This window comes from Somniosus microcephalus, chromosome 8 (genome assembly GCF_052327205.1).
Source record: "Somniosus microcephalus isolate GS21.2 chromosome 8, FLI_Smic_1.0, whole genome shotgun sequence".
Lineage (NCBI taxonomy): Eukaryota > Metazoa > Chordata > Chondrichthyes > Squaliformes > Somniosidae > Somniosus > Somniosus microcephalus.
In genome coordinates, this window is record NC_140994.1 from 37,133,719 (window position 1) to 37,159,428 (window position 25,710).

At 41.4% G+C, this 25,710-nt stretch overlaps 1 protein-coding gene across 13 annotated transcripts in view; it reads right to left on the reverse strand.

Annotated features, from left to right (window-relative positions):
• fgfr2 (fibroblast growth factor receptor 2) overlaps positions 1-25,710 on the reverse strand; it is a 177,828-nt gene that overhangs the window by 21,128 nt on the left and 130,990 nt on the right. For 10 of the 13 annotated variants that reach the window (XM_085994562.1, XM_085994561.1, XM_085994559.1 and 7 more), the window contains 4 exons: positions 10,755-10,945; positions 10,117-10,267; positions 6,762-6,965; positions 470-617 (listed from right to left, as the gene is read on the reverse strand). In XM_085994562.1, the coding sequence (XP_085850688.1) occupies positions 470-617; positions 6,762-6,965; positions 10,117-10,267; positions 10,755-10,945 (694 nt within the window). Of the gene's footprint in view, positions 1-469; positions 619-6,761; positions 6,966-9,264; positions 9,410-10,116; positions 10,268-10,754; positions 10,946-25,710 lie in introns of all 13 variants that reach the window. The other 3 variants (XM_085994554.1, XM_085994553.1, XM_085994555.1) reach the window with 3 other exon arrangements.

Sequence of the window (25,710 nt, forward strand, 5' to 3'; positions counted from 1 at the left end):
TCCTATGGAACTAGTCAAAGAGCAGCAGGGGAATTTCCTGGTGTTGTGACCAATATTTATCCCTCATCAAACATCACCCAATACGATCACTTATCTCATTGCGGTTTGTGGGTCCTTGCTATGCACAAATCGGCTGCCATGTTTGTCAACGTAACAGTGACTATACTTCAAATGTAATTCATGAGCTGGGAAAAGCTTTGTGACAACCTGAGGACATGAAAAGTGCTACAGAAATGCAAGTTCTTTCTTGATAGATAAAAGGGATGTGAAGAGGGTATTAAGACCTGGGCCATCCTTAGCAAGCTCCCAGTGTTACTAGCTGTCTTCTTGATATAAATTTTCACTTAAGCATACAGTGACTGAATAAAATGAACTGAATCTCAACCAATCTGGGACTTTAAGTTTAAACTTCTGGTGAATTTGACAGCATGGGGAAACAATTAGGAAAAATGTCACAGTAGGTACTTACTTGTCCCGTGAAAACTCCCATTTTGGATCTTCTGGCAGTTCATATTCTGAAACTCCAGCCAGCATTGGTGTATCCGTGGATGAGAGTCGTGTAGTGATCCGTACCAGAGGAGTATTTGAACTCATGGAGGAGCTGGAGTCAGCAGAAACCTGTTTACAGCAACAGTGAAGAAACAAGATGCCGATGATCTACAATGTCATGATGCAGCGCAATTAACTACATTTGTATACTAGGCTATCTGCATAAAGTGTCTGTAGTTATTACATGAATACACTTACGGGCGAATTTTGCCCACCACTGTTCAGTGGAAAATGGGCTTGGGGATAGGGGCAGTTAAAATGGAGCAGGCGACATACCCACTTGCATTCCGCCCGATTTTGCCGACTGCAATTTAAAATGTCAAGCACCAAGGACACCCGCCTGAAGCCGGTGGGATCCTTTTTTACATAAGCATATAGGACCCCGATGACGCCATCGGGGCCCAACTGCAATATTAACCCCAGGCTTTCACAGAGAAGCCTTCATGGCATCCCTGCACAGCCAAACCTGCTGGGAACAGGAGACGGGGCCAGAAGAGGCCTAACAAGGTAGGCTTTTAAAATATTTTTTTAGATTCTTTGTGGGCAAGGAGGAGCAGGAGTGGTCCTCTTGGCCCCACAAGGAAACTTGGGCCTCCTCTGCCCCTGGCTTCCCTCCCCTGACCGCAATCGCCTCTGGATCCCGCTACTTAGCACCTACCTTAGTGCCAGGGACCGATCCTTGTGGTCCCTGGCGGCAGCCTCCTGCTGCAAGGTTTTACCGGCCAGGCAGCCGCTTACCGCCGACTGTCCTGCCGTTTTGGTCGGAACGTGGCCAGTGGCATGTTAATGAGGCCCGGCCGTTAAAATCAGCTGGACCTCTCTGCTGCTGCTCCTGGACGAGCCGACCTCGTTAGGCCGCATTCCCGCCCGGGAGTTAAAATAGACCACTTGAAGTATAAAATCACCCAGTTAACAATTAAATAGGATTACTATACATCTTGTTTGTTGAGTAAAGAAAAATACATTTTGAATTTCAGGTTTTTGAAGAATTTGGGAAAGTATAGAAACCTGCAGCCTTGCATTTAGGAGTTTACAGATGCAACTAACAATTCGGCTGAGGGTACATTTAAACTGTTACTAAGTTTACTGCCAGAAAATACTTCATTATTAAGTAAACCACTATGGGGAAATTCTACTGTTTTACCAGTTAAATGCTTGCCCCTAACAAAAAGAATGTGAATTTGAATCCCAGCCTCGGGTAAAACTCAAATCTACTTGCTTTATCTGGGTGTGTTTTGCCAGCTCTCGGCTTGGCTGCTAAATGAAATACTGGGTGAATGTGAAGCATTTATATCTCTGGAGGAGTAAAGTCTGTCCGGAATAATCCTGCCAGCAGAAGAGCTCACCCTGCCAGGCTATCGCACAGCTGCACTGGCGTAGTCAGCACACTTAGAAAAAATGCATCCATTAAACCAGGCGAGATCCCAAAAGAAACACCAAATTTTCTACAGTGATTACTGCATGCCTGAAGGGCTTTAGTTTCAAACTTTTAGTTGGACGAATTTATCTCATAAATTTAGGATTAGTACTTAAAGTAGAAAGGAATATTTTAAGCTAATGCGTTATTAGGATTTTGAAAACTTTACCACAAGTAGCTATTGAAGTCAAGTCAATCACCCCATTTAAGAGGGAATTATACAGCCACTTGATTAAATTAACTAGTTTATAGATATTATTAAAGGTCAGAGGAGTAGGGAACTGGCATTATAGTAGTCAGCCCCAACAGATATATGGGGGAAGCGATATCAGCACTGGCACACTGGGACGAGCAGCCTCCATCTGTACTGAAATTTGTATGAAACCAAACTGTTTGATGGTGTTATATGCCTGCTAATGGCATTGAGATATATCCTTTTAGCAATCAAGCTTCATTTAATTGGCGTCATTTTAAAATTTATTCCTGACATATAAATACAGTATTAGAAAGGGCAAATAACTTTTGTTGGGAGAGAAGGATAGTCTGAATTCCACATTTATGTCATTTTTGGTTATTTTTCTTTTTACAGTCTATTACACCAGTCTGTTGGCAGTGCTACAACCAGCTATGGCACATTTGGTTGTAATTTCTATTACGTGTTTTAACCCAAACCATCGACTGCAGCTCTTGGAGCACACATGCTGTGAATGTTTGTAATAGGGTACTTGAAACTCCTGGAGGTCGTCCAGGCACAGATTTTTCCACAACTTCACCTCCCATGATGGCTTTTTCTCTCTGAGTGTGCAGTGTGAATTCACATTCATATATACGATTACTAAGTCATCATCAAGCATTATGTGGAGGGTCCCCAATTTTAACCAATACATGCAAAGTATTTAAGTTAGTGATTATTTTCAGGGCACCAACAAAACATGAAAAATTACAAAGATAAATGCTAACAAAATATTTTCACCAGCAACTCTCTACAAGTCCATCAGTCTGATTTTAAAAAAATTGAAAATGAACTCTCAGCTACACAATTACGTCAAATAACTCATGTCCAAGAGGTTCATGCCTGCATTGAATCACAGTTTCTTTCCTGGATTAATTGTGTATCACCTACTTCTATGATTGAAACCTTTTTGCCTCAATTTTCACTTTTTTTTAAAAAAACAAAAAGCATCAGGAAAACACCAGATTTGGTGAAACCACAAGACTGCTAAAAAAAAAAATACGCACCAAAATCTAGAGAGCCTAGTTAAATGTCTACACATTTCTGGCAGTACAATATTTCCCTTTCATGTGCTATAGCTAATCAAATATTACATTTTTTTTTATTTTTTATAAAAGGACAATGCAAATGTCTCCAAAACTGTACATCACTGGAACGTCTTGAAGACTCATACTGTTGAATGGAACAGTTGCCAAATCAATTTTCAAGCAAATTGCTCCAAAGCAAATGCATTGACTAATCTGACAAGAGCATTATTTGATTGGAGTAATTCTTGCATATAAAGCCAGTAAATAACGCCAGCACATTCCTTGCCTGATACAGATTGCAATGAAAAATGGTCAAGGAAAAGTAGCAAATGTTACTGTCGAGTGTAAATTGCTTCCACTAATGAATGGTGCTGCTGACAACAGACATTCTCCCTCAAATACCACTGGAAAGGCTGAAGCGGTTTCGTATGCAAACTTCATAAAATAGAATCACTTTTCACAAAAACTTATTCTAATATGCACCTTTAATGATGCCTACATTAAAAAGAGCAATTAATTTACACTGTTAAGACTGGATGAAAGGCTAAAGATATGTAATTTGGGGTGACATCTGGCAGTTGGAGGTGACAGAATGGGGTCATGCGTGCATACATAGAATTCCTTTGGTATTATCACATCCTGTCACTAGGGTTGCACCATGTACAGCAAGTAGGGTTTAAGTCTTTTAAATATTTATGGACTATAGAACCATATCAGTATCAAAAGTGAAATATATATTCTCAGGGCAAATTTTCAATAATTACATTTTCCAATGATTAATTTTAATGTTTAACAGGAAGCTAAGAAAACTGAGAGATTTTATAGTATGTATTATGAAAAATACTAAAGACATTCAGTACTCACAGGTTAATGAGTATGGCACTTATTTAAACCTTTATTTATAAAATGCCATCTTAAAGACAGCCCCACGAGATCATTACAGTTTTATCATTCGTGAAAGAGACAGACTGAGGGCAGCCCACAGGCAAAATTGTTAGTTTTGGTGCAAAATGACAGAGCTGGGTTTGAATTCTAGTCTTAACTAATCTTTACAATTACGCTCCTAAATACCTCCCTTCTCCACCTCGGAGTTGCTGCTTTTGGCCGCGCTGTCAGGCAAAGCACCAGTTTGGAAGAGAGGTGCCCAGCCAACAGGATCAGACGGAAAACTGACATATCACATTTCAGCTTTCCAAAGAGCAGCATTGGTGAAGGCCATGGAGATGTCCAGAATAACTGTATTCCATATTAATTATATGATGTGGAAGCTAACAAGACTTGAAAAGGCAGAAAACAAGGTTTTACATTAAGGACTATCTTCTTCTGCAAATCCACTTCTATTTACCTGATAATTAGTCCTTCTTTTGAACAGGGTGCTGGCATCTTACAGACTGCACCCAATTGGTTTGCATGAAAACACTGATCACTTTCGTTTGAACCTTCTGGAGAAATGGCCCCAATTTTAACTCCAGGCGGGTTTGGGCAGCAGAGAGAGTGAGAAACCCATCAACGGCTGTAGAAATTAAGGCTACTTTAGCTCCCAGCCCAAATTTAAATCTTGCTGGTGGAAGACCGCGTGACCCGGAGCCTGCTCACCGCTAGGTGGCGGGATCAGGTTCCATGGGTGTCTCACATTCAGGAAAGGAGGGGGTGTGGTGTGTGAGTCGCGGGGGGGGCGGAGGGGGAGGAGGTGAGTCCGGGGCAGAGGAGGCCTAAGTTTTCCTTGCAAGGTCCGGAGCAGCACTCCTGCTCCTTCTGGCCCCACAAAGGAAAGAAAAAAACTATCTTCTTCGGCCTCCTCTTTTTCCCGGTAGGTCTTATCTGGCCTTCGCCTGGTGGGAAAGCTGTAGTGGCTTCCCCACTCAGGCCTCGATTAAAATAGAAGTTGGGTCTCAATGACATCATCGGGATTTGACATGCATATGTAAAGAAGAGCAAGTTAAAATCCTGGATGGCAGGGTCCTTGTGGCTTTCGGGAAGGTAAGTAACGTGGGCGATTTTAACGGCCCACCCTCTCAGTTTCCACCAGGTGGGTAGGGTTAAAACTGCCCCATGTGTCTTTTTTAAATACAAAAGTTAACCTTCACATACAATAAATGATTCTGAAGCTCAATGACTGCTGTTATGAAATCAAATGTAGCAGCCAATTTGCACAAAGCAAGATCCCACAAACAGGAAAGAGATGAATAACTAGCAAATCTGTTTTTGATGTTGGTTGAAGGATAAATTTTGGCCAGAACTCCATGGTCTTTGAATAGTATCATGGGATGTTTAAGATCCATCTGAGCCTTGAGAACAGCCAGATGTAATCTCTGGTTTAACATCTCATTCAAGAATGGCACCTCCAACAATTACTCTCTCAGTATTGCGCTGGAGTGTTGGTCTACATTATATGATTAAATCCAGGAGTGGGGATTCAACCCAATCCCTGACTCAGAGCTGAGACCGTACTACCAATTGACTCAAGTTAACATTTCAGTTGATTTTATCCTGTGCACTGCATATCTTACCATTAGCTTATTTAAACACAAAGGCCCAAAAATTCAGGGTCTTGTCATCTGCTGCTAGAAGTCTGGTGAAACAGAACTCCCACCCACGCATCTGACCCAATGCAGGGGTCTTCGGGAGGGGTCAGAGCCTTAATGTTGTACCAACATGCAGTAATTTCAAACCATGGATCAAAGGGGAAGAGGACGAGAACCTGAAATGTCTTGGAGAGTGATGTAAATATGATTCTGATGAAAATTAAGCACGGGGGTGGGGGGGTAAATATTAGGAGGCTAGAGAGCTGCCAATACAGCAGTTAGGACTATGTGAAAGGAAGTGCAGTGAGTGGCAACCCCCGAAATCCCAGGCCCCCTCTCTAATGCTGGATGAGGTTTAATGGCCTCACAAGGGCGGAGTGGTCGTGGGACGGGACTTCCACTCATCATTCCGACAGTGCCATAATCCCGACCCATTTTCCAGGGTCGAAATTCTTTTCCTATGCAGGGCAGGCACCCGAATGGAGCCCACTGCTGCAGGTCAGCACTTGGTACTAGGTGATAACATCCAAAACCTCTACCTGGGCGACAAGAAAGTGAAGATTCTTCAACTTTGAGTTTTTGATTCATAATTGTCAGGAGTATAATAGATTAAAAATTAAGTTAATAATAAAAAAAAACTATCCATCAGCAGAAAGAATTCCAGAACAAAACTAAAAACATTCTTTTGTATTTTCTCACAATTACATGAAACGCGGTAGTAACTTGAAACAATTTTTGTTGCCGAACATTATTTGCCAAGTACTATTAAAAAGCCTAATTATTTGATAAAAACCTTGAGGAGGGGGAAGCAGCTTGATGTTAGAAATGTGGGCAACGCCAGAGGTTTGTTTAAAAAGATAGGCAGTGTTTTGGTTGGCATTAGTGAAGGAGGAAAATTTACCAGATTGTACGATCATTTCTGAAATATGACTTGGAAGTCTGGTAATGCCTTATGATAACATGATCACTAACTAAGTCAAGTAAAGGTTTTTGAACTCTTTATCTACTTTCTGTTACCTGTCTGCGCAGAGGGATGCGTTTGGTCAGCTTGTGCACCGGTGGCTGGGCATTAAAATCTGGCTTCTTTGCTGTGTTCTTCAGTCGGCAAATAATAACCGTCACCACCATACAAGCGATAACAAAAACACCAATGCAATAGATAGCTATTTCCAGATAGTCAGGAGAGGTCAACCCTTTTGGTTTGTCTTCAGGAACTGGATTACGTGTGAAGAAACAATTGCGTCAGTCATTAACATATAGATTCACACACGATAATGTAACTGAAAAAGAAGTGAAATGTTATTAACAGTACCAATACTATTCTTCAGAACATTTTCCGGAAGAAAAAAGAGTAAATGCTCCACAGCTGGCTTTGTGGGTAAAAGGTGCTGCCAGTGTGATACTGAGCCTTACACAACTGGAAAACTCCCGCTGCACACTCAGCTAGATGGCCACAGCTGGTACAGTACCAGTGGTGTGACAACTGGCCTCAGCACCCCCAGTGTAGTGAGAAAAAGTTCCACTCCTGTTCTCTATCTAGTGGCCCCTACCAAGAAGTATGTGCCTGTAGATACCAGGTGAGAAACATTACCATGGTTGACTGTGATACTCCATGACAGGATAGCCAGGTCCACACATTAAGAACAGCCATGTAGCTGAGATACAGGAAACTTTGTGCTATCCGGCACCGACGGGACTGAGCTGTTGCCGTCCCATCAAAACTGCCGGACAAACCAGCGCTAATGTTGAAACATACGGAGATTTTGAGCTCCGTATCTGACAACCCTGTTGCTTAGCAACAGCTTCTAAACAGTCGGCCGTACCTTGCAAGCGTCTCTGTAGCTTAGCAACAGCTTCAGCGAGACCTTGCAGAGCCTGACTGGTGAAAAAAAAGCAACGAAAAGAAAAAAAAACTAACGAAACGGCTCCTGATTTTTGCCGGTGGCTCGAGCATTCCGGACAGTTAACCTCCGGATAAACCAAAGTTTCCTGTACTGGGAAGGCTGTTGATAGCTATGGAATCATATGACTCCATGAGAAGCGGGAAGAAACCAAGGGGTTGAGGAAGAATCAAGAATACAATTGTGGTATGATATAGTACTGGTGTACCATTGCACCAGATTCTGGATTGATAGAATAGGCAAAGAATTAGGGGGGTGAGGAGCATTCTTGCACCTCTTAGAATCTGGTTAGAGAAACTGGTAAGAGTCCTTTTGGATAAACATCTTCCAGCTCTGTCAGCTGTTACAGTGGGAAAACCGATAATGGCAGTAAATAACAAACAAAAGAGGATATACAAATAAAATATATAGATAATAAATAACTGGTACATTAATGATTTCTTCAGCCTGAACATACTGCAAACATTTTTGCCCAATACTACAGTTGCATTCAGTTATGAATATTGATACTAAATTTAAAACTTTACATGCTTTGGTGCAAAGTACAAGACATTTATAGCCAAAGGTTAAAACTGAACCAGCTTGTTTTGTTAAAATGATAAACATTCTGTTACAAAGTTTCATGTATTTCACACAAGCAGAGTACAATTCAACATGTTAGACGGTACCTCAAATTTTATCATTACCGTACATCTACAGCATAACATATTTAGCATAATGAATGCTGTTCAAGCTTCTGCCATCCATAACAAGTAGTACTGCCAAAAGCTACCAAGCATAAAATGCCCGCTGAAGGCTTTAAGGTGAAACAAGAAGCAAACAAAACCAGAAACAGTCCCAGATTCCTAGTGAAAGCAAAGCTGCGCAAAAGGTTTTCGCCTGATTGTCTGTGAAATTAGAGACTACAGGAAAGGTTTGTAGCAGTTTTAAAGAGACAATCATGTTACGTGGTGAAAAACCTCAACACTTCATTCAAGTCAAACAGTGTGGTTGCAGGTCACTTTCTCCAGGGAGAAAGGATTAGTTGTCATTGCAACCCGCAAACTTGATAACCACCATTGTTCAATAGAATTGAAGTTTCACAAGGGAATTACCGAGCAGGTGCAGTGCGTTGAGGACCGATAATTGAGAAAGTTTCATCTGGGCTGGGTTGTGTAGCGCCAACTTTCTTCCCCTGCCAATTATCAATCAGTTAAAACACCACTGATGACCATTTCTTAAGGAAGAGAAACAGCATCAGATTCAACATGCTCAGTAAGACTTTGCATGCCCTCTGCTGCAAATGAATCAGACCCTCATTTTGAATGCATGCAATCACTGAAGAAGTAAAGTTGATTCATTGAGTGAATTCCCCAAGAAATAACACTGCTCTGTTACAGAAGGGGAACTGGCATTACAATGACAAAAGGAGCAACTGTCAGTGTGACTCACCCTTTAATTGTTTTTCAAATATATTATATATACAATTATTATCTATCTATAATGATAATACAATACACAAATGGGATCTTGGGTTTTTTGCATTACGATTCTACTGCCAGTTCCACTACAGAAAGCAGTGTCAATTTTGCATTAGGTGAAGGATGAACCATTGAAGGAAAGCCATATGTACCTGACTCAACTGTCAACCATGCAGAGTGATGTGAAATCCCAATAGAATTACCCGCCAAGCATATATATTCCCCAGCATCCTCAAAAGTTACATTCCGTAAATAGAGAACCTCAATTTCTTTGTCCGTAGTGTTAACACCGGCAGTCTAGAAGAAAAAGGGAAGCAAAAACAAAAAAATATACAAGCAAGACAACATGAGATATTTGTGGACAGGGACAACAAACCAGTACCGTTGCTTAACAGCAGAGGTACAGCAACCTGATGTACTCCCTATCCACAACCCTTCATCCAAAGCTTGCTCCAAACTCCAAGCTTGTTTTATGGAATAATCACAGATATCCGTCACCATCTTTAACTCACCCTTCTAGGCATGCAATTTAACTCATGGAAAAATAGGCCCATAATAATTTGTTTTCTTTATCCTATTTTTCTTAGAATAAAGGAAGCATGAAATGAAGTAGAAGATAAAGCACATAAAATGGGGAAAGGGAAATGGAAATGTACTATCGGCTTAAGAAAGAGGCATTAAGGTAAATAGATACATTTAAGTATTGACAGGAGAAAGAAAAAAAACTGCAGAGATGAACAAGACAGAATAAGTTTAACAGACGAAAATTTCAGCCGTAATGTACAGCAAGGGATAGTTTGGCCACATATTGTGGGTATTTTTCCATGACTAGCGTGCATCAAGTTGCATCACGGAAAGGAGGTTAAGGGACCATTAATAACCCAAAGCCCAAAGATCCCGTAAGTTGCTTGCAATCTTCCAAGCATCTCCCAGCATGAATCAGCCGTTTCCCAAATTCATTTACCATGGGCAGAGCTTTGTAATTTGTTTCCTAAAAGTGTTACCTTTTGGGGAGAATTGAGCAACAGTAAGCCAAGCAGACTGATTGACAGCTCCAATATAATTGGAGACCTTACATATATATTCTCCACTGTCCGCCTCAGTCACATTGTACAGATTCAGCACTTCTGCATTGGAGCTATTTATCCCCGAATGCTAGAACAAACCAATAACAGAAGATAACAATTTAACCGCTGTTCTCGTATGAACAGAGCTAATATCCCACCACCAGCATCAGTCCTCTATATGAAATCATTTCATGAAATAAATAAAAGAAACTATTTTCTCTACCAAAATGCGTGACAATCTTATGGTATGAAGGAAGAAAATAGAGCAAGTACTATCAAAAATAACTAAAAGGACTATTCTGTATGAACAGTTCATACCGGTTTTCTTCAGCATATTTTAACACAATTTAAACTTAAAATGTATTGTAACTGTCTAGGAAATAGAATGCAAGATATAACTTTGGAAGAAAAGCAATTCAATTAATATATATACATGCTTTGGATATTTAGAAACATTTGTACTTAAAAATGTAACTTAAATATAGATATTCCTTGTTCTTCTTGATAATGAGCATCACTCTTTCACAATTTTCATTAAACATAAATATTTAGAAAGTCTTGTTGAATTCTCAAACCTTTAAGACATGGACGTAAAGGGACCCGTCTGGACGATATCTACTGCCATTATTTTCAACGTTCTTAAGCCATTGTATATGGGGCTGGGCGTCACTGAACACTTTACACACAAATTCCACATCACTCCCCACCAGCACAGTTTTGTTAGCAGGCAATCCTGCTTGAAGGATAGGCCTGTGGGGTGACCGCTCTGAAATAAATTTGAAAAAAAACCTTAATTTACATTGGTACATACAACAGCAGTGCAACTAAATGCAGCATATTTTTTGATATTTCCCAGATCTTCACATTCCATTAATACATTTAAAAGGAAACAATTGCATGTTTGATGAAATGGAGCTTATTTGAGTTTCTGCTTTGACCCTCCTCTCCCCTTTGGAGGGGCCAAGTATGCTTTTTTTTTAAAGAGAAGTTTTGCACTTTTTAAATCAGATTTAATCTTTGTTGTTTTCATTGGATTTTAATTTTAGTTGCACAGCATGACTGGTAAATTAACTGAGAATGATTGATGAGGATATTTAGTTTCATGGATTTTTTTTAATCACCGAGAAAAATCAGTTAAATTAAAATACTTACAAAAATACATTTTTTACATCAGCTAACTTCTTTGTGGTGTAAGTGAATATAAAAGCTATCTATGTTAAGACGAGAACTGTTGCTTCAGCTATTGCGAGAAGTTCAGTATAAAATTATGTTCTGCCTCATCATTTTAAATATATAGGTAGTACTTAAGTGCGAGCCTGGTTAATGAAGCTATTCCTTTGTTTTTCCATTACGTATGAAGCAACATCCTGCTTTAATAGCTATGAGGCTTGTAAAAAGTATTTAGTTTAAAAAGCACTGAAACTCCTTTAAACTTTGGAAGGAGACCACAGAGCAGCTCCAGACCCCCAAAGAAAACATTGGAAGTACTAACAGCACTTTTAAGGATGTATGAAGAACAAGCTTAGAAATACAAATGAGAATCAACACCACCATCTATGTTACTTTTATTAGCTTGCCAGCATTTCTAAATGGGTGTTTTGAATTTGCCAACATATTCTTTCACAAGCAAACATTTTGATTGCATTGCAAAGAAATGGTGCCCCTGGTTAACAATAAGACCTTTGATATAGTCAAACATATTTGGCTGGATCCAGGCATCTACTGGGAATTAATTCATGGAGCAACCTTGCCTTATTATAAGGCCACAGTTAACTCAGTGGTACATTCATGAAATGTTCTCATTCCCACATTCACATGTTAGAGGCTCACCTGAACCTCAAGTCAAGGATTTCTACTCCTATACTAAACAATCAAATACAAGTAACTTCCAGTTGCCTTCAGGTTATTACTGAAAAGCATTTTCACTTTTCTCAATTTTCTGAGCAAAATATAAGGCCTCAAATTGGTTATCAGAATTCAGATTTCCTTGCAAATTATCTTGTGCTTCAAAAACTATTTGATGTCCTTTAAGCATACCGTGTCCAATCATCTGGATATATGAGCTTTTTATCTGAAAACAAGGTCTTTTTGTTATTAATGAATATTAACAGACTATAGATGATCATGTGAGTAGTATGAAAGACCAAGAGGTTTTCATTTCTGGGAATAGGTCTGAAATGGCCATTAAAAACTACATGAACTAAGTTTGACAAAGAGGCAAACGACCCATGCACAGATGCTGTCTGAAGTTTAATTGGGAAATGAGAATGCCTCAGTCACTCCTTCCCATTTCAAAAACAAAAAATTGACACGCAACAGTTAAAGCTGAGCATTGTGACTGGACAACTATCAGTTACATTACTATATCTGACTTCTAATTGCCAATGACAGGCCCAAATGAGGAGACGATCCTATAGATGTGAGCATTTGACAGTCAGTGATTTTCAGGTTAATTTTTATTTTCATCCAATATTCAAGTGCTGCATGTTATGAAACACATTAACAATCTACCAGCATATCTTAACATACGTCAATGCCAGTTTTAGCAACCATCACTAATCTGTGCCAAAATAATTTCAGTTTGTTAACACAGCTCTTTTTTTTTAAACCTGCACAGATTTAAGTTAAAGCTTGGGCGTTTAAAACTTATTTGAAACAGACCGAGTAAAGTTACTCCTTAGGAGACTTCCAGTCTCCGTTCAGCTATAGTACTGTGTAATTTACACCATGGACTCAAAAAGAGTGACTATTCTATTTGTTGCTCCTGAGATTTTGGATTTTACAGTATCACAAAAATAAAGCATTAAAAAAAAACATTTATGCAGAGTACAGTTTGCACAATTCAAATAAATTAACTTAAAATTTTTAAAAGATATACAACATAAAACAACATATCTGTTACACAATTGGAAATTTTACTTGCACTTCAAACAGGCCAATGTAAAAAAAAAGATAATCCAATTTACAAAAAATAATGTTTATACAATTTTTAAAAATGAACACTTTTCCTGGTGCCATAACTTCATGCGCCAGAACTCCAGTGGGGATAGGTCTCCCCGGGAAAGTATTTCATTTTTGAAACAAAGGTTATAATTGTTTTCCTAAGGATATGAGATATAGAGATAGGGCATTCTTCATTCCACTTTCCACAATTAAACATGCCTGCTGCTGACCGAAGCCATCAGTCCCTGAAAAAAACCTCAGGGAACAACTAAACTAATTCCATTGTGTTTGTTCAATGATGTGATGAGGTGAAGTTGAGAGTGACTGGTGTAGGGAGAGGGGCAAAGAATAAATGAGGCAGCTGGTTGGCACTGGGGCTGTCATTAATTAAGGTCATGGAGCTGCGGCCAAATATCAACAAAGACTCTTGCCAGCTTCATGTCACTTTTGCTGGTCTTCTACAATCATAATTCAAAATTTGACACACCATAACCTCCCCCACCCACCCCCCCCAAAAAAAAATACTGGGAGCCAGAAATCTGTGTTTTGTAATATTGCAACATTCATAATGCAAGTTGATAATCCTATGTAGAACAGTCCACAACTATTTGGCAGGTTTAATATAAGATTTTACATTTTGAATCCAAGTTCTGGAAAATTCAGATAATCCTATTTTTCATAAGGAACTGCATATCATATTCACAAAACGATTCACAGAACGTAACAAATGTCAACATAAGAAATAGATTATTTAACAATTCATGGACATTTATCATAAAGCTGTTACATAGGAACAGGAGTAAGCCATTCAGCCCCTCGAGCCTGTTCTGCCATTTAATGAGATCATGGCTGATCTGTGACCTAACTCCATGTTGGTCTATTAGGGTTAATAGGGACGCGAGAGTGAAAAGTATGAGACTATACCAAACATGATCGAACTGATCCTGGGCTTTATAAATAGAGGCATAGAGTACAAAATCCAGGAAGTTATTGGCCTAGAAATTCAGTTGCTTGCGCCACCAGTTTGCGCCCAAAGAGGCCACTCAGAGGCTTTAGCGCCACTGGCCACAACCACCGCGATATTTAGCAGGGCGTTAATGGCGGCGTTAGCCTGTAGCGCTGCGCCGCCACTGATGACGTCATCGGTGTGCGCAGTGCCCCGCGCGCCATATTAGGTCGCGCCCGCCTCTTCCGCGCCGGCCGCAAATAGCGACCGGTACACAGGGGCCTACCTGTGGCGGTAGTGGGGCGAGTTAAGGTGGAGGTGCGGCCGGCCGCTTTTTCGGCGGCCGCCTGCCCGCACCTCCGTCCCCGGCCTCCTACACCGGCCCCCCGCGGCATTGCCGGCTGTTTCCTGAGAGCCCGGCACTTCTCCTTGGTGCCGGGCTCATTTGCCGGCACTCGCGAGCGGGGATCATGCTGTTGCAGGCACCTCCCCCTTAACAGTGGGAGGAAGGCCTGCAGTACCGCAGCCTGCCGTGCCGCAGCGGGTGGCGCTGCGGCACTCTGCGCGCCGATATTCAGTTTCAGCGCCCCAAGCGGGGCGCCGAAAGCCTTGTTTAACGGTCGGCTTCCATTTGGGGCGCTGAAACTGAATATCCCGATGGCGCAAGTGGCTCCGCGCGCAGCGGTAATTCCGGCGCCCAGGCGAGCTTGGCGCCCCAAACTGAATTTTTAGCCCATTGTGTCCAATTGTGGGCACCACACTTTAGGAAGGACGTGAAGGCTTTGGAGAGGGTACAGAAGAGATTTACTAGAATGATTCTAGGGATGAGGGATTACAGTTACGTGGATAGACTGGAGAAGCTGGGGTTGTTCTTCTTAGAGCAGAGAAGGCTAAGAGGAATGCACTGCCTGATATGGTGGTGGATACAGATTCAATAGTAGCCTTCGAAAGCGAAGGGGATAAATACTTGAAGTAGAAAGAATTGCAAGGATATGGGGAAAGAGCAGAGGGCTGGGATTAACTGGATTGCTCTGAGAGAGCTGGCGCAGACTCGATGGGCCGAATGGCCTCCTTCTGTGCTGTACTATTCTAGGATTCTATGAATTACACTACATTTTAGAACTATTAAAAAGGTAAAATATATTCATCACGTTGGCACTACCTTCATGTGAAAAATATTACTGTATCAAATGTTCAATCTATATAGGTTTAAGCACATGTAGATTTACTGATTGCAATAATATAATTTTATTTTATTAAATGTTTTTAACATTGGAAGTACTTTGAATATTACTAACTGTCTAGGCCAACAATATGGACCTTATCCCTTTAAGAGGTGTGTTTGGTATAGGCCGCCAGCTCAAGCCTCTTCACCACTTAAACCCCATTGTCTTTCCTATCATGTCAATCACCCTCTGGAAAAAAGAGATTTAATTTTACTAAACAATGTGCAATAAAAATCTACTGCAATAATAATCTTACTGATTACTCATTTTATCCAGGATATGGCACATGTTTAAGTGACAGGTTGAGGCACTTCTCTCACCAAAATAAAAAAAAGTCAGTTCAATCTCGCTTTCTAGAAATAAAATGGCAAGGAGGCAGAAAAACTATCCAAGAACTTATTTGTTTCCAGAGTTCTAGTAAAAATCTGGAATTCTGAAGCAAAAGAAAGAAAATCTGAATCTCCCGCCAAATCTAGGGATGATTTAGAATTAAAATGTTTAGGTAGTTCAAAGCTGGATGCTAACTAAAGGAACTGCCAAAAAATAATAAATTGAGGCCTTAACAAAAAAAACCTGTCAGGCTTCATTTTTTCATTTTGCACCAACAATTTTGATTCAAATTATTTGCTAATTTTACAACCCAAGTTTTAGTTTTTAATTACTTGTCATTTTTACGGTTTCTCCACATTCTGTACTATTTCTTGGCCAAGACACCTACTCCCAGATGCCTCCGTCAATACTGCTTTTGAGCTGGTTGGTTGGTAAAGAGATGTGTGAACGCAGCAGGGGGTAATTCATCCTCATTCTCTAGATATATCTAGGGTTCTGGTTTGTAGTGTTTCAGGGGAGTCAATGGAAAGTAAAATCGGGGTCGGCGGGAGGTGTAAAATGGCAGTCGATCTGATCGCAGCAGTTTCCCGCCGGGCGGGTTAGGTCAAAATTACCCTGCCAAGTGTCAGCATTTACTTTTCACTTGCACCAAATTCAATGCACAATTTAAAAAGTATAAACGGAGTAAAATAAAGTGAAAACCACAACCCTATTTATCAGCCGCCCATTCTACATCCTCGAGGAGCGGGGCCTTCAAAGAGGGCTGTGGAGGAGTCAGGAATCCCATGGACTTGAACTAGAATTCTATTTTTTGACTTAACTTTTATTCGCTGAATCAGCTGTTATTCTGCTCATCCCTCATATCAGAATGAAAAATCTATGACAATTTATTAATAATGCAAGAATTACATGCAATGTTGGAGTTAGTCTTTTACTGTTAATGAAGAATCGGTAGTGGGGAAAATGCTAGAGTCCATTATAAAAGATGTAATAGCAGAGCACTTGGAAAGCAGTGACAGGATCGGACAAAGTCAACATGGATTTACAAAAGGTAAATCATGCTTGACTAATCTACTGGAATTTTTTGAGGATGTAACTGGTAAAATAGATAGGGGAGAACCAGTGGATGTGGTGTATTTGGACTTTCAGAAGGCTTTCGATAAGGTCCCACAGAAGAGATTAGCGTGCAAAATTAAGGCACATGGGATTGGGGGCAAGGTATTGACTTGGATAGAGAACTGGTTGGCGGACAGAAGGCAAAGAGTTGGAATAAACAGGTCGCTTTCCGAGTGGCAGGCAGTGCCTAGTGGGGTACCGCAAGGATCGGTCCTAGGACCCCAGCTGTTCACAATGGCCTAGAAATTCAGTAAGGCCCCGCCAGGTCTTTAGCGCCCGAAATTTAGCGCTCGCCCGGATTCCCGTAGCGCCCGCCTGAAATTCAGTTGCGACGGGCCAAGACGGAGGCGGGCGCTACTGCAGGGTTTGGCCGCCTCGCTTGGGGCGATGAAAGTCTATTTCAGGCGTCCAGCTGCCGCTGCGCCACCCGATGCAGTGCGGCAGGCTGGGGTACTGCAGGCCTCCTCCTTCTCTTAAGGAGGAGCTGCCTGCAGCCGTGAGATCGCCGCTGGATTCCCCCGGCAAATGAGCCCGGCACCACGGAGAAGTGCCGGGCTCGCGGGAGTCAGACAGCAATGCCGCGGGGGGGTGGTGCAGGAGTCCGGGGAGGGAGGTGCGGCCATGCGGCCGCCCCTCCACCTTTATGCGCCGGCCTCTCGGAGCTGCAAGGCCCCGTTTTTCAAACGTTGTTTGCGGCCGCTGCGGGCGAGGCGGCCGCAACTGAATTTGGCCTTCAGCAGGGAATCGCGTTGGAACCGGGGCGCTGCGCACACCGATGACGTCATCGGTGCCGGCGCAGCGCTACCGGCTAACGCCGATGTTAGGGACCAACTTAATTTCGGGCACTAAAAAACTTCAGGTGCAACCCACTCTTTCGCCCCTAAGTGGGCGCAAACGCAACTGAATTTCTAGGCCAATATATATTAATGATCTGGACAAGGGAATTGGATGTAATATCTCCAAATTTGCAGACGACACAAAGCTGGGCGGGAGGGTAAGCTGCGAGGAGGATGTCAGGAAACTCCAGTACGATTTGGACAGGTTAGGTGATTGGGCAGAAACATGCCAAATGCACTATAATGTGGATAAATGTGAGGTTATCCACTTTGGTGGCAAAAACAGGAAGGCAGATTATTATTTGAATGGCAATAGATTGGGAGAAGGGGAAGTGGAAAGAGACCTGGGCGTCCTTGTGCACCAGTCGCTGAAGGTAAGCATGCAGGTGCAGCAGGCGGTTAAGAAGGCAAATGGTATGTTGGCCTTCGTAGCAAGAGGGTTCGAGTACAGGAACAAGGATGTCTTGCTACAGTTGTACAGGGCCTTGGTGAGACCGCACCTTGAGTATTGTGTGCAGTTTTGGTCACCTTACCTGAGGAAGGACGTTCTTGCCATGGAGGGAGTGCAGCGAAGATTCACCAGGCTGATACCTGGGATGGCAGGAATGACGTATGAGGAGAGATTGTGTCGACTGGGCTTATACTCACTGGAGTCTAGAAGATTGAGAGGGGATCTTATCAAAACCTATAAAATTCTGTCAGGTCTGGACAGACTAGATGCAGGAAGGATGTTTCTGATGGCCGGGGAGTCCAGAACCAGGGGTCATAGTCTAAGGATAAGGGGTAAGCCATTTAGGACTGAAATGAGGAGGAATTTCTTCACCCAGAGAGTGGTGAACCTGTGGAATTCTCTGCCACAGAGGGCGGTGGAGGCTAGTTCATTAAATATATTCAAGAACGAGTTGGATATATTTCTTAAGGCTAAAAGGATCAAGGGATATGGGGAAAAGGCAGGGACAGGGTACTGAATTTGGATGATCAGCCATGATCACATTGAATGGCGGAGCAGGCTCGAAGGGCCGAATGGCCTACTCCTGCTCCTATCTTCTATGTTTCTATGCGGCTTGGGCGGGGGTGCAAAACGGGCGACAGCAAATCGGCAGCCTGTTTCACTCTCCACCCAATTTTCACTTCCATTGGAAAGACGGGCTGCCAATTCACTATCACCCATTTACCGCTACCGTACAAGGTGAATTTATACCCCATTTATTTTTTAAATGGGGTGGGGGGAATGATTGATCACTTTAACCCCAAACACTAGGAAACCTAAATGCACGATATAACAGGCGGTAAAGTTCGGAGTTCACACGCTGTCATTTTTTGGCTTTTGCCCGTTCTAGGCTGGCTGGCAATGCACAGCACTGGTCTGGTACAATCAGTCTGATGTGAAGGACGTACACCTCTTAATGACTAATCTTTGAGCAGGTGGCAGGCAAGGAGAAGTTAACGGCCCAATCCTGTTGCTGAGGGAGGAAGTGTAAAGAGGTTTTCAATAATAAAAAATGATGGATACCACATTTTAGAGATTCATGTCGGCTTGAAGATCATTTTGAGACACCATCAAGGTCAAGCTGACCTGACTAACGTTATATTCAGACATCATTAGAGAGTCTGGAACGTCTGTGGTCACACTAACCTGTACATGACTAATATCTGTGGTCATTTTAGTCATAAATAAAAATACAGTTCTGCATCTTAACCAGCATTCTCAAGTGCTTTCAGTCTGTACAACTGTAACTAGTTAAACAACATGCAATAACTTATTTTACTTTTGTAATGTAACATTATAACATCTTAATTTCTCTGGAGTATAATTTTTTTTGTTAATAAATTTAATAAAGATTTTAGGGCAAGGTACCCACAATGGAGCCATTACTAAGGCTGTCCTTGTTCCACATATCACTAGCTCAGCCTCAGAATTAAGAGAGTGCAGCTTGCTGACATGTTAAGAGCAAAATGATGGACCTGGTAGAGTAGCAGCTTTCCTTTGTTTTTTTAGAAAATATATAAATAAAAGCACAAAAAAAACAAAATCTTCATTTATTTTCACCCTGTGGTAAAATCACAATACAGGTAGACTATCCTTTATCCGAAAACCTTGGGACCAGCTGTGTTTCGGTTTTCGGAATTTTTCAGATTTCAGAAGATTTTCATCTCCGTATCTGACAACAAACACTGTTGCTTAGCAACAGCTTGTAAACACTCGGGCCCTGCCTTGGAAGCGTCTCTGAAGCTGTTGCTAAGCTACAGAGACTCTTTCCATAGCCTGTTTAAAAAAATGCTAGGGGAAGAAAAAAAATGCTAGGGGAAGAAAAAAAAACCTAACAAAACGGCTGCTGATTTCTGCCATTAGATCGAGGTTTCCGGCTCCCCCTGCTCCGTATCTGAATTCCTTGACTTAGCGGGGGTCTGGGGCTCGACTGCCGCCACCAGTTGTGGGAAAGCCGGATATCGGCTGACTCCTACACTAAGCTGGCCCGCAAATCAGGTTGGGGGGGGGGGGGGGGGGGTAAGAAAAGACTATCGGACAGGTTGCTGCAGCTATCGGACGGGCCGCTGTATTGTTGGGTTCACCCTCCTTCACACTGCCCGGCTCGGCCTGCAATCTCCTACCCAGGAGGGAATTCTGTGACCCTCTGCCCTGCTCACAGGGAAAGGCAGCGCTCCCGGACCACTCCTGTCATGTTTGGCGCCACTTGGGTCATGTCGTGCGCACGACTTACGCGCCACGAAATTTTTTTCGGCTTTGAGAGGTTGTCGGAAGTGCGGATAAAGGATAGTCTACCTGTAGTAATTATACTGCAAACAAACTCATCTTAGCAGAATGACCAATTTAAATTGGTCTTTTAAAATGAGGAGGTATAAAAAAAAGTCTCCTCTCTATCTGTACAATCTGCACTCTAGATAAGCTATATAATGTATATTTCTACTTTTCGTCAAAAAGTGCACTGTATAGCAAAAACATTCCAGAGAATTAAACCAAGCTGAATGCAAATAATCAATGTGACTTCAGATTAAATTCACAAAGGCAGTGTGGAATGAAGTTTATCCTCACAGTGTAAAGCCTAAGGCTTCAAAACAGGTACTGTATAAGGAAAGGAGCAGAAGATGAGGTTAGATATTGTAAATCAGTGAGGTTAAAAATAATAAGCTGAATTTTCATCAAAATGTGTCAACTCCCCTGCCTGCGTCTTCAAATTACTATTTGGATATTAGAGCAAGGCCCTTGTCAGAGAACATTAAAGTAGAAGAGCTCTCTGCAAGTCAATTTGCATAATTATTGCTTATAGCTATGCAACCGCAGGCAGTGCCAGGTGTAAATCACATACCTTCAGTTGTCAGTGGATTTAATAAAGACTCTTTATTCACCTCCCAACAAACTGGCTGAGAGCAAGTTGTGGTGTAGATTCCTTTGTGCTTTGGTCCTAGTCTCTTCTTGTTTTAGGCCCCATGCTCTGAGGTAAATATGTCAAACTCAGGCTCATTACTGTCAGGATTTAGTCAACAACTATATATTGGCCTGTCAGAACTGCATGTTGGGGCCACTCAGCAGTGCGCCATTTAGAAATTCCCAGACACTAGCAACGTATAAGTACAGGTATGTACATTTGCCTAAGAGAGTGCCATTTTCCCCCAATCCCCAAGGGCTAAGTTTTAAGTATTCTCATAACAAAGTTAAGGTACTGTTAAAATAATTACTCAGTACTAAGCTCAAATGGGACTGATATGCATTTTTAGTGGAAAAAGGTGAACCAACTATCTAGAAGAGCAAACTCAGTTTAAAAGCAAAACTTTGCCTTATGGGATTAACTATAATAGGGTGAAGTAAAACAGAGCTGACCCAAAAGGGGTTTTACACAAAAGTCTACGCAATGTGTAGTGCCTTGACTAGTCATGTACATCAGCCTTTAATTAAAAAGGCCTTTGCGACTATAAACTCTGCTTAATGCTATGGCAGACACATTTTTTTTGAACTCACCCAATAAATGTGACAATTTAACATTTTAATGAAAAAGCAAAAAAAAAATGTATACTTAGAAGGAAAATGCTTGGATTAAAGTTTTACTAGCTTCAGTATTAAATTGCAAATGGGATTTCGAAGCATAAAGACACTGGTCTGATAATACTTTGCAAAGCTCAAAGTATATGGTCTGGTCTTAAGACTGGTGGCTAAAAAACAATAAAATATTTTTCCTCTTATCAAAATTTCTTATAACCTACCATCCCATGAACTGCTCATGGCTAAATTTCCTGTTCATCAAGAGCTAAATTACCACTTCTTCCAGAGGTGAAGCTAAGCTGAAAACCTGTAAGTGAGACAGTCGACAGCAGTCCTTCAGCTTCCCACTCTAATGGCCTCCAAATGACTCATCACACATTAAGGAGAAAAAGGACAGAGAAACAATCTCTGTTGTTCACGGTGCTTTAGTGCCAGGGGCCTACTGAGAACTATATTAAAATTTCAGGTACTAGGATAATTATTTTAATTTTAATTATAGTCATTTTTTCACCAAACAATACACAGTGCTTTGGAATCTCATCCAACAAGTTAACAAAATAGTTTATACTTATTACATCTCATATGTCAGACCTGCTAGGCAATTTCTTGGTTGACACTGGATGCTTACAATTATTCTCTATCAAAACAGAATAGCTTGATTTCTGCACCAGCCTGTTCATTCTGCCAAGCTATCTTACATTTTTGAAAAGTGTATTTGGTGAAAACATTATGCATCACAAGTATACCACAAATGGAGGACAAAGACTTTGAAGGGAGTGACAGACTCATCGCTTACAATATCTGGAAAATGTAGCCAAGCAATTATGAGAGCAAGCAGAGTGCGGGGATATATAGATAGAAATTAGAGCACAAGCCTCTAGAGGTTACGCTGCTGTTTTACAAAGCACAGGTCAGCTCACAACTGCAGTACTCAAACCTGGTCCCCCGTCCAGGAAACATATACAGGAAACTCTCTTTTAACCAGCACCTAAATAACCAGAAATCTCTCTTAACCAGCAAAATTCAGGAGTAGGTTCAGGTAAGTTTTACTTTATATTAGTGGCCGTGTAACCGGGGTTCCTGGCTCTGTGGCCGTGTACGGGGCTCTCGTACCTTAGTAAGTATAGCTCTCTGTAATCCGGACTTTTTGATCAACCGGCACCACGCCAGTCCCGGATAAAAAAAAAAGAGTTTCCTGTACAAACATCGGAGGGGCAGAGGAAGAGAATAGCAACAAGACTGATCTCAAGTGTAGAGGGACAGAGTTATGAGGAAACATTAGAGAAACTCAAATTTGTCAGTAAAGGCAGAATATGGCTCAAGGTGTATAAAATATTGAAGAGTACAGATTAACTAAACTGAATTTTATTTCAAATTAAGGCGGAGAAGTAGGACCAAAGAATTTAAATGAAATTAGAGAGAAATACGCTTAAAATAGATGTTAGGAAACAATTTTTCTTGTAGGGCGTTAACATTTTGGAATAATCTTCAAAAACATGATGTTCAAAACGTGAGTGAATGCTGTAATGGAAGAGCTAGGGTGTTATAGGGATGAATTTTGATGGCTGAATGGCCTATTAACATCCTTGACTTTTCTTATGTTTATGATTTCCTCCATTTTAAAAAGTGTTAATTGTACAATGGCCTAGCAGCTTCTGTGATAGAAAACTGGAGCAGATGTTTAAATTCCAGCCGCCAATGACCTATGAAATCATCTGCTCTAATTGGGCATATTATACCAGTTCATTCCACAGTTACTAGATACAGAAACTGAACAGGAAGGAGTTCTGGACATTCTTAAATGGTGCACCAGCATCTGAAATGTATTCAAACATTGTTAAACAAATGTAAACAATTAGCTCACCCCTCCCTTCAACACAACCTGAAATGTCACAGAGGAATAAGTAGTTCTACAACTATACATTGCATCACTTTCTAATTAAAAAGTTGAGTTATGAAATTCACATCAAAACTGAAGAACTTATTAATAACCATCATACCGAGGAGCATGTGATCACTACATTTCATTTGGCTGAGCCTTTGGAATCTAGTTTTTAACCTACAGTTGACATGTTCAATTTCCAATAAGTACTTTTTGTGCCAGCATTGTGCCTGGAATCTTTTTTAAAAATTTAATGTAAAACAATGACCATCAAATTAAAATCTCTATCAAAACAACCAAACTGGTTCAATTTTTTAGATGGTGATTAGTAAAAAAAAAAAAATTGACTTTTCTGCACTTGTAGCTAGCAGTTCAAAAGTGATGTATGTACTGTATGAAGAATCATTGCTCATTAAGTATTACGTCATCTAATCAAGATTTGATCAGTACTTGATTTGCTGCCAAAGACAACTTAAAATTTGGAATTTTAATAATTATGCCAACAGTGAACATTAAATCAAAAATGACAAGGCAGGCAAAACAGCTTCAGGGGAAGGAGTGAAATGAGATTGAACTTCTTTGACCAGATACCAGAACTATTAGAATCTTAATAGATTTCTCTACTATTCCCTACTTTTAATGCTCCCTGGATTTTCTCTCCAACTTTGCTGCTCAATAGCCACACAAGTCTTTCACCAAAGGCAGCCAGTTTCCAATCTGTAGACTTCTCCCTGGCTATTACCAACACCACTTTGTAATCCAGCAAGTTAACCTGCACCAAATCTACAATGTCCCTCATCCCAGCAACCCCCCCGCACCACTTTCTCACTTTAAGAGTGGCTCTCCTCCAGATTGGCATTCCATTAGCAGCCTGGAAATAACTACCAGAATTCACCCAAGCAGAAACTGTTGGGAGTGATGGTGAAACTGTAGGAAGTGGCCCGAGAAATAGTAGATGCATTGCTGATCATCTTCCAACATTCAATGGAATCTGGAACAGTACCCATGGATTGGAGGGTAGCTAATGTTACCCCACTATTCAAAAAAGGTGGTAGAGGGAAAATGGGGAATTACAGACCGGTAAGCCTGACATCTGTAGTGGGGAAAATGCTAGAGTCTATCATAAAAGATGTAACAGCAGAGCACTTGGAAAACAGTGACAGGATCGGACAAAGTCGACATGGATTTACAAAGGGTAAATCGTGCTTGACTAATCTACTGGAATTTTTTGAGGATGTAACTGGTAAAACAGATAAGGGAGAACCAGTGGATGTGGTGTATTTGGACTTTCAGAAGGCTTTCGATAAGGTCCCGCATAAGAGATTAGCGTGTAAAGTTATGGCACATGAGATTGGGGGCAAGGTACTGACTTGGATAGAAAACTGGTTGGCAGATAGAAAGCAAAGAGTTGGAATAAACGGGTCTTTTTCCGAGTGGCAGGCAGTGACTAGTGGGGTACCGCAGGGATCGGTCCTTGGACCCCAGCTATTCACAATATATATTAATGATCTAGACAAGGGAACTAGATGTAATATCTCCAAATTTGCAGACGACACAAAGCTGGGTGGGCGTGTGTGCTGTGAGGAGGATGCCGAGAAACTCCAGGATGATTTGGACAGGTTGGGTGATTGGGCAGAAGCATGGCAGATGCAATATAACGTGGATAAATGTGAGGTTATCCACTTTGGTAGCAAAAACAGGAAGGCAGATTATTATCTGAATGGCAATAGACTGGGAGAAGGGGAAGTGCAGCGAGACCTGGGTGTCCTTGTGCACCAGTCGCTGAAGGTAAGCATGCAGGTGCAGCAGGCGGTTAAGAAGGCAAATGGTATGTTGGCCTTCGTAGCGAGAAGGTTTGAGTACAGGAACAAGGATGTCTTGCTGCAGTTGTACAGGGCCTTGGTGAGACCATACCTTGAGTATTGTGTGCAGTTTTGGTCGCCTTATCTGAGGAAGGATGTTCTTGCCATGGAAGGAGTTCAGCGAAGATTCACCAGGCTGATACCTGGGATGGCAGGAATGACGGATGGAGAGAGATTGGGTCGATTGGGCTTGTACTCGCTGGAGTTTAGAAGAATGAGAGGGGATCTCATTGAAACTTATAAAATTCTGACAGGACTGGACAGACTAGATGCAGGAAGAATGTTCCCGATGGTCGGGGAGTCCAGAACCAGGGGTCACAGTCTAAGGAGTAAGCCATTTAGGACAGAAATGTGGAGGAATTTCTTCACCCAGAAAGTCAAGGCTAAAGG